The 16,309-nt window shown below is 43.2% G+C and overlaps 1 protein-coding gene across 1 annotated transcript in view; it reads right to left on the bottom strand.

Moving 5' to 3' along the window:
* Positions 1–6,846, bottom strand: part of NELFCD (negative elongation factor complex member C/D) — a 28,248-nt gene extending 21,402 nt beyond the window's left edge. Inside the window, 6 exon segments of the mRNA XM_015412972.1 lie at positions 352–459; positions 1,277–1,386; positions 2,611–2,720; positions 2,831–2,893; positions 2,895–2,941; positions 6,727–6,846. Of these exon segments, the coding sequence (XP_015268458.1) occupies positions 352–459; positions 1,277–1,386; positions 2,611–2,720; positions 2,831–2,893; positions 2,895–2,941; positions 6,727–6,798 (510 nt within the window). The 5' untranslated portion in view covers positions 6,799–6,846.
* Positions 6,847–16,309: the final 9,463 nt, after the last annotated feature.

Genomic DNA, 16,309 nt, shown 5'->3' on the forward strand with positions numbered 1-16,309 from the left:
AGAGAGAGAGAGAGAGAGAGAGAGAGAGAGCGCGCTGAATAACTATCGAAAGTGGGAGGTACTTATAGAATAGGTGTGCGATCTTGTACCCAAGAAACTGTCACCAATTCGTAACATCTCAGACATACGACTTTGACATATATGAATATCAGTCTCTTCCTGTTAATTGTAAATTCTATATACATCAATACATTTTTTAAAAAAACATATGATTTGCTATTTCCACACAAAGAAGCATTGTATGGATCCCATATATTCTCGCTCGCAGATTTTATCCAACAAATGGCTCCACTGCACTACTGAGTGGAGGTAATAAATTTCTTCCATTTATTGAAACTTAGTATTAATTACCTTGACAGTAAAATTCAGCATGAGGCAATCTGGATGAGCTTCAGCCAATTTGTAGAAGAGGTCCCTCCATGTAGTATGTGCTATCATTTGCTCAAGCCATGCTGGAGTCTGCCAAAATGAACGGAACAGAATCATACGGATTGAAGGGACAAGTAAATCAGCGTGAGTCTTTAGAAGATCTTTACAATTGCTCCAAAGGTAAAATAGGACAGTGAAAGGCACAAAGCATTTTCTGCTGGAGACCTGAGCTCAAAATCTGGGATCAACTATCAGTCACTTCACACACTGCTGTTTCCAAAGCCCCATCAATGCATGCTGGAAAACAGATGAACAAAATATGAACGCCTTTTGAATATCCAGGTCAGTAAGTCACGGGGCACTCTGGCTTCCTGATCTGTGCACACGATAGGTGTCGGGATTGCACTTTTATTCAAATGTAAGAAAAAATACAGTTTAGGTGTGCGTTGCAAAAAAAAAAAGTATCAGGCAGCTCTAGAGGATATAATGCACAGCAACTATTTCAAACTCAGTTCCCCTCAGAGAAATGGAAGGTGCCCAGCACAGCTCCAGTTCTGATGCTAAGCACATCTGAACCCAGATGGGGGAAAAAATCATCTGAGAAACTCATGTCATGACTGGGCAAAATCCAGAATACCAAATCCAGAATATGAAATCTTGACCCAACTCACAATTATATGTGCAGAGATTCATTTTTTAAAAAGCTCTCTGTTTCTCTGCAACTAGGGGTGCACACACACAAAAAAAATTGGGATTTTTTGGATTCAGATATACTGGACTCCAAAAATTCAAGATTCCCGAAAAAAAACCCCAAATTCTACCTGCCTTAGAGAAGCCTTTTAAGTGAACTGGATTTTAAGCCAGATATTATTATTTTGCTTTGCCAGCTTTAGCACATCTGTCTTACCTCGCCTTCCTCTGTGAAAATGGAGTCTGCTTTTCGGGGGTCAAAGTGTTTAATGAGCAAGCTTTTTAAATGGTTTTCCACAGTCTCCTGGACTTGAATTGGTTCAACACCTGTAACAAGAGGTCACTGTGGAGGAATCTGTTTGCAAAGCAGCAGCTTAACACTTTCTGTGACAGTCCCTGGTAACAACGGCTCATGTCGTCCACCATATTTAATTACAATCAAAATGCATTCATCTTACGGTAGTATCACTTCTGCCTGACGGCTCTCATGTGATTTCGTGTTCACTTCTTAAAGAGTTAGCTACCTACTAAAATCATCCATTAAAGTGCAGCCAGTTCTGAACCAAAGGTCCATACTTTGCCAAAAGTAGTCAAAACTTTAAAAACAAGATTGAAAAGGAGTGAACATTCAAAAGGGAATTTTATTTAATGATGCTTTTTAAAAAAGGTGCTTGTTAACAAAGCCAGTTTGGTGTAGTGGTTCAGTGCACGGACTCTAATCTGGGAGAACCGGGTTTGATTCCCCACTCCTCCACTTGCACCTGGCTGGATGACCTTGGGTCAGTCGCAAGCTGGACGTAAGCTAAGGAAGAGAACACGAAGCATTGAACAGGAGTCCAGTTTCATCTTGAAAGACTAGCAACATTTTATGCCAGTTTGGTGTCGTGGTTAAGTGTGCCGACTCTAATCTGGGAGAACCGGGTTTGATTCCCCACTCCTCCACTTCCACCTGCTGATGTGACCTTGGGTCAGTCACAAGCTCTGGCACAGCTGTCCTTGAAAAAGAGCAGTTTGTGTCAGAGTTCTCTCAGCCCCACCCACCTCACAGGGTGTCTGTTGTGGGGAGGGGAAGGGAACGGAGTTTGTAAGCCGCTCTGAGACTCCAAGTGAAGGGCGGGGTATAAATCCAATCTCTTCTTCTTCTTCTTCTTTTTGTGATTCTGGGGTCCTGAGGAAAAAGCCCAGGATGGGCCCCCAGAATTACTACCACCCCATGCTGAGCCCCTACCACTCATTACTGGGGTCCAAGGAAGCAGCAACCCCAGCCCCGTGTGAGATGGATCGGAACCATGGCCACCCCTGGAAGCCAGCTATCCAAACCCCCAGATAGGATGGGCAAGGGCAGCTGCTGCTATCTAGCCAACTGCCCCCCCTGTTGGGGACCATGGGTGATTGTGCCCCCCTAGGTGTGAGGCCTAGGACAGCTGCTCCTGCTGCCCATTGGTTAAGACCCCCCCCCTTGCTTGTTAATCTTTCAGGCTAGTCATCAGCACTAACTTTGTGTAGGTGTTGCAGAAAAGCAGTGGCAACAGATGCAATTTTTGGCAATACCTGTTTGAATGAGCCACTCAGCCAACAAGTTTACTGTTTGAGCTACTGCAGTATAGTTTTCTGATAAGAGCTGGATGACGTTCTCCGGGGAGCCGCCTGCCTGGAAATACCTATAAAAGGACACAGACCATCCTTCTCTGAGACAAACCTGAATGAATCAAAGGCCCAGAAAGCCACGTAACACGTCCAATCCCTTAATCCGCCCATCCGTTGCATTCACCTTTTTAAAGTATTAAAAATGGAAGGCTCCATTATGTAATCTCGGGTGGAAAACTTGTGCAAATTCCTGCTGGACCTCAGCATCGTCTTCTTCACCATATTCATCATCTTGCTGCTTAGAGAAGTGCAAAAATTGCAAACCGTTAATTTTCCCATCACACAGGATTTCTTTAGTAATATACTAACTAGGGTGAGGTTAGGCAGATTTACCCTTGGGTGGGTTTTCAGGTACCCTAATAGAGTTCAGGCGAGAAATAAACCACATTCTTTCAATACAGGTATGCATAAAAACTTGTATATAAATGGGACAAAGCAGCTTGTTTTTGTGGTAACAAAACAAACGCTATTCCTTGCCAAGACAATTATTCTTCTGCCCTGCACACAGGTCCCCACAGCAATGCTCACATCCTGGTGCTTCAAGGACTTTAAATAAAACAAGGTATTTATCAAATACCGGGACAGGCAATGTAACACCCAGTAGCTACATCTAGGTTAAGATGAGCATCTGGGGAAAAAGTCATGACACACTAAGATGTATGTATGAAGCGCAAAGCCCTAGGGCACTGGATGAAGTCATAGAATCGGGATTCTTACAGCACACAGATCAAATTTTTTATGGCTCTAGGGCTAAATGTGGCTCAGTGTGGAACCAAATATGGCTTTTAAAATAAGAAAACAAAATCTTTTAAGTCCTGGACTCATGATACAGGAGGAATAAGTGAGATGTGAGAATGGCAGGCAAAGATTTTTAGGAGACTGAAGGGCTTTCTAGAGACGCTCACAGAGAAATGATAAAGGGAAAGCAGAAAGGGAAATCAGAAAAGAACGCAAGTACAAACCATGCACAGATTTATGCCAGTGCACTAAAATAACAGCACAGGGTGCTCTTGTGTTGATAGTTACTCATTGTGAGATCTGGTGCACACCACTTCTTAATAAAGGACTCACAACTGTCAGTGTTTGGCAGTGGAAATGTTACAGATTATTAACCAGTACGTTAATTATCCATAACGTTAATACCGTATTTTTCCAGCTATGCCAATGGGGTCTCTTATTCTGGCTCTCTCACTCTGACATTTAACAAATTTGGCAATTTCCTTAAACTGGGGAAACATTCCTCTCTCTCTGCAAATAAGTAGCCTTGTAGTTCTGGCAGTTTTAGGACAGCTGTATCAATTTACATCCTCCTGCACATTTTGATCAGAAGCACGTTCCAACAAATTCGATGGGCCTTACCCCTGAGCAAGCGTGAACACACTTGACATTAAAGGCCATATCTCCCCATATACACACATTCACACTTCTAGCTAGGTCAGAGTTACTTCCAGTTGCGCTAAGAAAAAGCACTCCTGGTTGATGATTTGTGGCCATGGTTGTGCTGATCATGACTGCAATGCAGAATGCTTGTTTGGTTACCTTTGCACAAGTCTGTAGTGGGGAAAAGAGTTGTGACTTGGAAAGGGACATGCTTACACATCTGAAAAAAGCTATGATGATTAAATAAATCTGAACATTTATTCCCACATAAACTTTCAGGAACTAGAGCCCACCAGCCAAGAGGCTTCTACTTATTTTTACTGCAATAGACAGAAATGACTTCCCTTCTTGAATGATAATGAAAAATAAACTGAAATTACTGAAATTATTCCGGGGAGAGGATTAACAACATATTTTATCATCATCATTATTAACCACAACATATTTATCAAGTTTCATCTGTTTATTGTCTCATTATCTGCTTCTTTTATTATTATTAATTTAATTTACACATTTATGTACAGCTATAATGCTACAGCCTTCAAAGCTGTTTATAATTCAAAACAAGGTAAAACAGCAGGGGGCGGGTTCAGGCAAGAAGAAGGAGGAAGAGACTAGATTTATACCCCACCGTTCACTCGGAGTCTCAGAGTGGCTTACAATCTCCTTTCCCTTCCCCTCCCCACAACAGACACCCTGTAAAGTACGTGGGGCTGAGAGAGCTCTTTCGAGGACTGCCCTTTCAAGGACAGCTCTTGTCAGAACTATGGTTTGCCCAAGGTCATCCAGCAGCTGCAAGTGGAGGAGTGGGGAATCAAATCCGGTTCTCCCAGATTAGAGTCTGCACACTTAACCACTACACCAAACTGCTTTGTTACTAATCTGCTGTTTTAAAAGGGATACACAAATTACAGTAAGCGCACATAGTATTCGTGCATAGCATACACATGAATTCTTCCTTCGTATATGCAGTGAATAATTATCTTGTTGCATTCAATGTACATACATCTGGACATACGATACAAACCCCATATTTATCCAGGAACTGTTTCCCAGTTTCAAATGCAACGTTGGCTTTTTCTGACAAACAGGTGCACACACAAACATACAAGATGTTTGTGAGTTCACTTTATTATGTGAGCTTGGCTTACAAGAGCTAGCGTAGCCTTGTGGTTAATGCGTTCAAACTGGATGGTCCATGGGCTGCTCTCTCTCAACCTCACCTACATCACAATGTTGTTGTGAGGATCATATCAGGAGGAAAAAGCCATGGAACTTGCTAAAGGACCCCAAGCAAGCCACTCTCTCAGCCTATTCTCTAACAAAAGGGATCATGGTGAACAAGGAGTCCAAAAGTACAACAAACACCATATGAAGCAATCCAGTAAATAATATAATAACAATAACAGTCTTTATATTCAATAGATAGAGATTAAATTCAGTAAATCAATAGCCGCAGCATAATGAGCATCTACCTACCTACCTACCTACCTACCTACCGTACCTACCTATCTATACACACAAACACCAACTGGTGTTAATTCTCACATGCAAAGACTCTTTAATTTTTCTTCTGTTGACAGAATGAAGCAGTCGACACGCTCCTCCGGTTTGTAAATAAGCGGTTTCAGTTGAACTTCCTCAGGACTGCAGATAAGACTGGAACCAAACTCTTCAAATATTACAAAAAGCAGAACAGCCGCCTCTAATTGGGTTAAACAGCCGCCTCTTTTCTTTTCAGCTTGGCAAAATGGTTCTCAAGAGAGTCCTGAGGAAGTTCAACTGAAACTGCTTATTTACAGCATGTGGACTGCTTTCTTCTGTCAACAGAAGAAAAATTAAAGAGACTTTGCTTGGTGTGTGTGTATGCTCATTGTGTCGTGGCTATTATTTATTATTTCTTTATTATATTGGATGTACTAGGTCGTCCTTCCCTACAAGCAGGGGTCAGGGCGGCTTACAACAAAATGGTATACAAAAATTCTTAAGTTAAAACCAAACATTAAAACCACCTAAAAGCAGACCAGTAGACTAAATATACAGACAATAGGAAAAAGTTCAGCCCCCCCCAACCTCCTTGTGTGTGGGGGATGGGTTGCGAGGGAGAGTGCCAGATGTCATACTTACTGAATTTATTTTATATATACCCAATGACTTACTGAATTTATTTTATATATATTTATTGAATATAAAGAGTGTTATTGTTATCATTATATTATTTACTGGATTGTTTCACACCGTGTTTGTTGTACTTTTGGACTCTCTCGGCCTAGCCTACCTCACAAGGTTGTCGTGAGGATGAAAGCCGTAATAAAAAGGCCAGGACACCTGGATTTTGGCCCCTGTTGGACATAAGAGTGTTGGGCTGGATGGGCCACTGCTGGCCTGATCCAACACGGCTTCTCGTATGTTCTTACGCTAGGGGATCTGGGGCCAGCCACTAGCCTACCTCACAGGGCTGTTGTGAGCGTCATATCGAAGGCGGGAAGAGAACCGACTAGGCTACCCCTGAGCTCCTTGGCGGCCGGGGGTGTGTGTGTGTGTGGCACAGAGAGAGGCAGGAAGGGAACGAAAGAGAGCAAAGGAGACAAGCGCCCCCGACCGATGGCGACCCTCCCCTCTCCCCCGAGCCCCTCTCACCGCTCCTCCGTCTGCGCCAGCCTCGTCCCCCCACTCGACCGCGCTGCTTCCGAAATAGTCGGGCTCCTCCATGGGCTCCGCCGGCCCCGCCCCGCATCGCCGAGCCCGCCGCCGGCCCCGCCTGCCCCCTCAGGCCAGGCGACGCGGCTGCGCAGAAAAAAAGGCTGGGTGACAGACGCCTCCGGTAGCAAAGCGACCTCTGGTGCCGCCCTGATCAGGCGCATGGGAAACGGACTGGGAACGGGTGGCGGCCGCCGTATAACCGAGGCGGACCACCGATCGCGGTTGTTTAGGGATGAGAGGCAGCTCTAGAGGAGAGGAAAGTCCTCCGCCCGCTTTAATTGGGGTTGCTAGCTGCGTGTTGAGAAATACCTGGAGATTGGGGGGGGGGCCTGGGGGGGGACATCAATAAGATACGATGCCACAGAGTCCACCTTCCAAAGTGGCCGTTTTCTCTAGGGGAATTGATCCCTTTTGCCTGGAGATCAATTGTAATCCCACGAGATCTCCAGCTACCACCTGGAGGTTGGCAAGCCGACCTTTATTGGGTACCGGCGGCTGGAATCAAACGGGGACCTTCGCTATGCAGATTCTCCAGCGCCAAATGCTGCAGGACGTGTGAACAGGCTAATCCCGTGTGTTTCCTCCTTAGTTTTGGAATTTTTACGGAATTGTATCCCACTCTCTGCATCCTGCTGGAATAAAATCTTGTTCTGTTTACCCACTATGGATCGTATTAGACATAACTGACGGGAATCTGGGATAACCGTCTAACAATTTTATTATGCTGTCATAGAATTGTCCGTTTTTAAGCTGCCAGAATAGCTCTGTTTATTTTGGCTGCAACAGACTGTAACAGTTTTTGCCCCCCCCCCCTTACTAACCTGGCAGGAATGTATATTACATATTCTGTTGGCACATTTTGCCCTTCTAGCTGCCTCCTGAATATATTAAGCACATATGAAATTAGGCATTAGTGCTAGGGTTGCCAAATCGAGGTTGGGAAATTCCTGGAGAATTGGAAGGGACCTAGGGAAGGGTGGGGCTTCTTCGGGAAGAACAGGGACTTGGGCAGGGTAGAATACTATAGCACCCACCCTCCAGAATTGAGGGACTGATCTTTGTAACCTGAATTAACTTTGTTGGTCTTCAAGGTACCACTGGACTCAAATATTGTTCTTTTTTAAAATATATTTATTGGGTTTTCAAGTTATAAACAGTAACATAATAGACAATAACATCATCAAAAGTCGACATGTCAACCAAAAATACTTTTTAACAGCAACTAAGTCAAGTAAGAAATTTTCTGGTGTTCCCAAATTCATTCCATTAGTCAACCGCTAATCGAGTACTAATCTCTATATATGGCATTCATCAAGTTCCATACCAACAATCTAATTTGGTGCCAAATTTTACCCATCTCAAACCATCCATTACTCGGGAGTCGCCTAGCCATTCCTCACTACAACTACATTCTAATACCTCTCATTTAATCCAATAAACTATAAATTACTTGTTTCTAATATAAGCATAAATTGTAAGGTTTTATTTTATTTTTATATATTTTATCTTTTTTCTCACTTTTTTGATTTTCAATGTTAGCATCCACCCCCTCTAATTCCTTTCCCCCCCCATCCTCTTTTCATACAATTATTTTACTATTATAATATTCCTTACGTCCCTTCATTTTTTACTAAGTTTTTATACCTTTATTTCATCACCAACCACTTCATTGAAAATTAGTGCAATTTAACTAACCCTTTTCCAACACATTTCCAGAATCTTCTACATTCTACATTCATTCAGACATACACCTAATTATTTTTTACTGATCATAAATCTTCTACATTCAACAATTTCTATATTCCTTCATTATTTTTATTAGTCTCAGATTAATTAGAGTCCATATAATAATCCCTAGCCTAAATCTAATTTATAAATTTCCATTAAACTTTCATCTACAAATTTATTTACTATTTACTATTTTAGCATTTAACACTCCCTTCTATTATTTTCATCCTCTATTATCATCCTTACATCTCCAACCATTATAACTTTTAACAAATTTTCCATAATCATGTTCTTCCGATTGGGCAAACGTCCACAAAAATAGGCAGATTAACCTTTCCGTATATCTTCATTCTCCTTCTATGTATCTGTAGCCTTTTCCCCTGTAGCAACATGTCTCTATGCTTCCATTCCTTGAATGTGTGGTAAATTTTCTCTCAGCTGTTTCCATTAACTCTCAGCAGATCATGCTCCATTGTTGTAATGTTCCCTTTAAATTTCCACTCACATCTCCTTTTCCTTCTCTCTTTCCAGTGCAACCTTATGCATCCAATCTAAAGAGTCTTTTAATTCCCTCTGCAATCAGTTAAGTAGCCTCACCGAGAACGTCACCAAGGTTCCCTTGTAGAAAAATAAACTTACACAGTCCGTCTTCTCCAACATGTTTTCTGGCAGCTATATCTTTCCATTCCAAGCCATTCAGTTCAGGGTAATTTCACTTCCACTCTTCTTTTCTCGATAATTATGAGCACTCACAGTTATTTGTTCTTGAGTTTCTTATCTTATACTGCTGCAATTATTGTAATCCATTTGTTATTTGTTAAAAAGGGGTGGCTGCGGCCTCACAGTTATTTTTTCTTGAGTTTCTTCTCTTATAGTGCTGCAATTATTGTAATCCATTCATTATTTGTTAAAAAGGGGTGGCTGCGGCTCTCTGGAACATGGCGGCCATGTTCCATCCCACGCGCCGCTCCAGCTTCGGGGCAACGGAAGGGGCCAAAAACGAAAGCCCCCTGCTCCAGACCTTTCTCTGGAAGATCTGGTGAAGTCCTCCTGGCAACCGGGAGGCTCCAAATGGAGCTGCAGAGGATCGGGCGGCTCAGAGCAAGCTGAACGCCGCCCGTCACCATACCGAAAAGTGGACAGAACGTCGCCGCACCGCGCTGACCGCAACTCAAACACTGTTCTGTTGCTTCAGACCAACATGACTACCTGCCTGAAGGAGACCAGCTGTAATTCCGAGATCTCTGGGCCCCACCTGGAGGTCTGCAACCTTATAAGTCATGGGTACACTGGATGACAATAACGGGCCCTCCGAGGCATGGGTAGAGTGCTTTAGCACACTGTTTATTTTTATACTTTTATCTCACAGTCAGCTCCGTTCATCACTGTGCCCCTAACACCATCCCCTTCCTGTGGTGGTGCTGGAAAGTGCTGGCAAGTCACACTTAACTTGTAGTGACCCCTGTAAGGTTTTCAGGGCAAGAGACTCAGAGGCAGTGTTCCCTCTAAGCTGAGTTAGTGTGAGCTAGCTCACAGTTTTTTAGCCTCCGGCTCACACGAACTGGGAATGGGGTAGACAATTGATAGAATGAAATGTTTTATATGTTGTATTCCTGAGAAAATAAAATTTGTTTACCAAAAAAAAAAAACAAAGTAGAATTTTTGCTCACAGGACTCCACAGCTTAGAGGGAGCATTGCTCAGAGATGGTTTGCGATTGTCCGCCTCTGTATCACGCCCCTGATATTCCTTTGAGGTCTCCCATCCAAATACAAGCCAGGGCCAGTTTGGCCAGGGATCCTGGAGGGGTCCCCCCTCCTCTTCTGGGCATACAGCAGGGGTCACTGAGGGTGGGGGAGGCAATGCTCCCCCTAAGCTGTGGAGTCTTGTGAGCAAAAATTCTACTTTGTGAGCTACTGGCATTAAGGTTGTGAGAGATCAGTTTGGCTACTGCATGAATTAGTTTGTTCTGGAGCCGTCCTTCCTGAGCTAAGGCAAAAATGTGTGAGCTGGAGGCTAAAAAACTGAGCTAGCTCACACTAACTCAGCTTCGAGGGAACACTGGTGGGGGGTATTTGTGAATTTCCTGCCTTGTGCAGGGAGTTGGACTAGATGACCCAGGAGGTCCTTTCCAACTCTATGATTCTAGGGCCAACCCTATTTGGCTTCCCCAAACGTAAAACAAATCAATGTTCATACTATGGCTGTGCTTCAGTGTTAGATATGGCACTATTGTGCATTTTAGCAATCATTTGTAACCGGATCAAGCTCAGCCACTCAGCAAAACCCAGTTGTGAATGATACAGATATTTGCCAGCCTTGTGCTGTGGCAAAAGTGTATAGCTGCATAGCTGTGTGTTATTGGAGGAGTGGGAATGCTAGAAATGTTAGTACTGGACTGCAAAGTTGGTATTAAAGCCCCATGAAAGTGGTTATAAACGAGGATTCACTTGATAAATCGTGATCATTTCTGGGTTTGAGAAGGAGCTGCATTCTTTTATTGACCACTGGAGACCAAAGGTTGCCAAGGGAGAGATAGGAATACAAATGTAGAAGGATAACAACAACATAAAATATGTTTATAAAGCCACACTGCACTTATCTACTGCTCAAGGTCACGGGTGTCTTTTTTGGCAGGCCAGGAGCCTGAGTTTAAAGGCTCTCCAGACCAAATCACCCTAGCAAAACTCAACAGTCCCAGTTCCTGAAGGATTGAGAATAGTACTTTTGCCTACAAAATCTATAACCACTGTGAAAACCAGACTGGCCTCCTGCGGCTTTCACAAATGGACAAATATTTCATTGAAGACAATTGGCTGTAGGTTTTACAAGCTCAGGAGTTCACCCCACTCATTACAGCTGAGAAGATTTACACCCGGATGCTGGAAGCATTTCGCTTGCGTGATCCAGCGATTATGCATCCAAGATGGATTGCCAAGATTTGTTAGGATTTACAACACGGTATTTATTTGGGCAGAAGATACTACAACAGCTTGGCTTATCTGAGCAAGGTCTTTGGCAAGTTTTTGTTGTTGTTCAGCCGCACAGTCGAGTCCCACTCTTCGCGACCCCATAGACCACATCACGCCAGGCCCTCCTGTTTTCCGTTGCGCCCCGGAGTTTGCTTAATTTCATGTTTGTTGCATCGATAACACTGTCTGACCATATCATCCTTTGCCGTCCCCTTCTTCTTTGACCTTCAGTCTTTCCTTGTTACGTATTTTGTTTTTTTTCATGAACCCCCTGGGTCTTGGGAGATCAGATGCACAATATGAGTTCTGTGCCTGGAGAACACAATGCACAGGCACAGGGAGGTTGATTCAGATTGGGACCAATACTCCCTCTAAGCTGTGGAGTCTTGTGAGCAAAGATTCTACTCTGTGAGCTACTGGCATTAAAGCTGTGAGTGAGCAATTTGGCTGCTGCATAAGTTAGTTTGCTCTGGAGCCACCCTGCTCTGGAGCCAGTCTGGTGTAGTGGTTAAGTGCGCGGACTCTAATCTGGGAGAACCGGGTTTGATTCCCTACTCCTCCACTTGCACCTGGCTGGATGGCCTTGGGCAAGCCATAGCTCTGATAAGAGCTGTTCTTGAAAAAAAGAGCAGTTTCTGTCAAGAGCTCTCTCAGCTCCACCTACCTCACAGGGTGCCTGTTGTGGGGAGGGGAAGGGAAAAGGAGACACCTTTGGGTAGTGAAGGGCAGGGTATAAATCCAATCTCTTCTTCTTCATGAGCAAAGACAAAAATGTGTAAGCCGGAGGCTAAAAACCTGTGAGCTAGCTCACACTAACTCAGCTTAGAGGGAATACTGATTGGGACCATGGGGAAAACGGCTTAAAGCCTTTCCCTCATGCCGTTTTTCTGAGTTGAAAGGGCCCTAGGAAAGGCCTTGGGAAACCAACATGTACAGACGGACCACACTTAAAGTTTTCCCATTGGGGCAAATAATACCTCTGGGACCAGATTTGTCCAGTAGCACCTCTGAGACCAAGAAGATCTGCAGGGAATGAGCTGTCAAGAGTCAAAGCTCCCTTTATCAGTTACCTCCAGAGGTCATTTCGGGGGGGATCGCAGTTCCCCCGGGTGAGGTACGGGGGGCGGGGCACATGACGAAGCCCCGCCCCCTGCTTCCGGCCGCCACGCCTCCGGCCCTCATTCAGCCAGGAGGAGGCAGGAGGAGAGGGAGGGTAAGTTGCTTCCTCCCCGCCTCTCCCCACCCCTGCCTGCCTGGGGCCAGGGAGGGCCTTCGCGGGGCTTCCTTGCACTCCCGCTGGCCTTATGACACACTTCCGGTGATGTCAGAGTGTGTGGCATATGCTAATGAGTTATGCTAATGAGTTCCCCTAGCTCTTTTTCTACGAAATGACCCCTGGTTACCTCCCAAATCTTGTTGATCCTTAAAGTGCTACTAGAATCAAATCTGGTTTTCCTACTGAAGACTAACATGGTTACCCTCTGAAACTACTCCTTGGACCATTTCAGGTTGGGAAGAGAGTGCTGGAGAGAAGTTCTAAGCTCCTTCTGCAAATCAGACCCCTCGTGCCAATGAACTGAGTTTGAAACACTGCGCTCTCAGTGTCTGATCACCAGGACCCAGAAAGGATTTGCGGGAAATGTCACATTTTGTTTAACTTTTTTAATGCCGCCTTTCCACCCCATTCAGGAGAACTGACATAACATAAAAACAAGTTATATCTATAGAAGAGAAGAAGAAGAGATTAGATTTACTATCCCTTCACTACCCGAAGGAGTCTCAGAGTGGCTTACAATCTCCTTTCCCTTCCCCTCCCCACAACAGACACCCCGTGGGGTAGGTGGGGCTGAGGGAGCTCTTTCAAGAACTGCCCTTGAGAGAACAGCTCTGAAAGGACTTGTGACTGATCCAAGGTCATGTGCATGTGGAGGAGAGGGGAATCAAACCCGGTTTTCCCAGATTAGAGCCCACGCTCCTAACCACTACACCAAACTGGCTCTCTAAACAGTTCACAAAGACACAAACATATAAATGTACACACATGAACAGGAAGGAACAGCAATAAGGGTCACTGAGGGAACACCAAACAAAAAAGTCTTCACCCACTGGTGAAAGACAGTGATAGAGAAGGACAAGCAAACCTCCCAGAAAAGGAATTCCATAATTTTGGTGCCACGACTGAGAAGACGCTTTCTCAAGTTGCCACCTGTCTCACCTCAGATGGAGTAGGCACCCAAAACACGGCCTCCCAAAATGACTTGGGGTGGGGTAGGTTCTTGAGGGAGTTAGGCACTCCGAATTTCCTGAAAAACGGAGCAGGTTTTGCCCTTAAAATGGCCCAGGAGGATCCCAAGCTCAGCTCTGCAAAACAGTAATGTAGGTCCCACTGAGTTCAGGCCCAGACAGCCGCATCAACCATCAGTGAAGCTCACCCATTGGCCTCCTCCTGGACTGCCGCAAACCAATGGTAGTGTAAGAAGAGGCAACTGGGTGAACTGTGATGAAGACTTTTGTTGCCACTGAAAGGTCCAGGCCAAGCAGCCCTTGTAGCACTGGTACAGCCTCTGGACCCTGGCTCCACTTGCTTGTGGCTGTCATGGGCCCTTCAGGACAGTGGCCCAAGAGGAGTCTTCCCCATGGGTTAAGTGATCAGGCTGCCCGTACTAAGACACACTTTCCTTGATAGTATCGAAGGACAGTCTGTCGGGCAATGAAGACATCTGGCTGTCCTCAAGCAGGGCCAGGGCCTTCTCTGCCCTGGCCCCCTACCTGGTGGGACTCTCTGTCAAACAACATTTATTTATTCATTACATTTATTAATCGCCCAATCCCTGCTAATGCCGGGCTCTGGGCGATGTACAACAGTCATAAGAACATGTCTAAAAGCAATTAAAAACATTAATAGCCCATTTCAAAAAGAGGTCAAATGGCAAATACTAATTAATCCAGTGTCAAATTGCCAACCACTTTGCAGGGGGGGGGGAGCGCAAGTCAGATAAACAGCAGAAGGAGGGGGAAAGGGTATTGGGTGTAGTAAATAAGAAGCTGGAGACCGACTGGTGATGAAGGTGCATAGAAAGTTTATATAGATATAATGGTGAATATATACACAGAGATATACAGATACATATATATCATTTATTAGGTGGATTAGTGAGTATTCTGGTTCTTCTACTATAAATATCAAATCATCTGCAAAAGTTTAAATACTTCTCCTTTTGCTCTCAATCCTTTTATCATATCATTACTTCTTATTCTTTCAGCCAGCAACTCTATAGTGAATATAAACAGTAAGGACGACAGTGGGCATCCTTGCCTAGTACCTTTCTGTATCTGAATACTTTGAGTGGGTTCTCCATTCACTAAAATTTTTGCACTTTGGTTGTTATATATGGATTTTATCATCACATAGAAGTTTTCCCCACATTCCCACATTGAAAGCTTATGTAACATATATGCCGAATTGATATTGTCAAAAGCCTTCTCTGCATCTAGAAGAACTAAGGCTATTGGTTTTCCCAGGTGAAGTTCATATATATGAACATATAGGTTCATATATATACATATATGATATTCCTGATATTATTTTGCATTTGTTTTTTAGGTAGGAATCCTGACTGGTCCTTATGGATTATATGCATTAATATTCTTTTCATTCTGTTAGCCAAAATTTTTGCAAAAAGTTTATAATCTGTATTTAGTAAAGAAATTGGTCTGTAATTTCTTATTTCTTCTTCATTAGAATTTGGTTTATGGATCAGTGTTATAATAGCCTCATTCCATGAGGTAGGAAGTTTATTTGAGTTTGGAATGTTTTGTAGCAAGTCTTTAAATGGTTCTACTACCTGGTCCTCAAATACCTGGTAAAATTCTGTAGGGATACCATCTGGTCTCGGGGATTTTCTTTTCCCTCCATTTTTTATTGCTTCTATTATTTCACAGGTTGTTATTGGATCGTTTAATATAGCTATTTGTTCTTTGTTAAATTTCTTCCTTTCCCACTTTCCTTGGTATTCCTGCACCTCTTCATTTGATATTTCTGCTGACTGATACAATCTTTTATAGAAATTCTCTACTATTTCTTTAAGATCTCTTTGTAAAGATTTCCCTTCCCCTTTCTCATTTTTAAGGTTTTATTCATTTTTTCTCTCTGTCTTTTTTCAATTTGTATGCTAGCCATCTCGTTGGTTTATTAGCATTTTCAAAACAGTACATTTTAGACATTTCTACTTTTTTGCCACTTCTTGAGTTATAAGTTAAGTTGGTGCTGTAGCTTCTTTAATTTCACTCTTTTATCATCTATAGTGTAGCTATTATTTTTTATTTTATCTTCTTTTTGTATTTTCCCCCTTAAAATCTCAAATTTTTTATTTTCTTGTTTTTTCCTCCAAGCTCCTTGGTTAATCCACCAACCCCTCATGAATGCCTTAAAGGCATCCCATATTATCTCTATAGGGGTTTCTTGTTTAGTGTTGTTTCTAAAAAACTCTTTAATAACTTTTTAAATTTTCTCTATAATCTCACTATCCTTTAGAATGTCCATATTCATTGTCCATCTTGTCTTTCTAGTTGTGTAATTTAGTGTTAAAAGGATAGGATTATGGTCCGCAAATGTACTTGCTAATATTTCTGTTTCTTCTACCATTTTTATAAGTGAGGTTGAAATCCATGCCATGTCGATCCTCGACCACGTGCTATGGCGTGTAGAGAAAAAAGTGTGTTATTTTTTGTCAATGTTTTTTGTTCTCCAAATATCTATTAATAAGAATTCTTCCACTAATTGAAAAAAGGTTTTAGGTAATGTATTACTTGAAGTTTTGT

The sequence above is a fragment of the Gekko japonicus genome, unplaced genomic scaffold, assembly GCF_001447785.1.
Source record: "Gekko japonicus isolate JY-2015 unplaced genomic scaffold, Gekko_japonicus_V1.1 scaffold2085, whole genome shotgun sequence".
In the NCBI taxonomy this organism is placed as follows: domain Eukaryota; kingdom Metazoa; phylum Chordata; class Lepidosauria; order Squamata; family Gekkonidae; genus Gekko; species Gekko japonicus.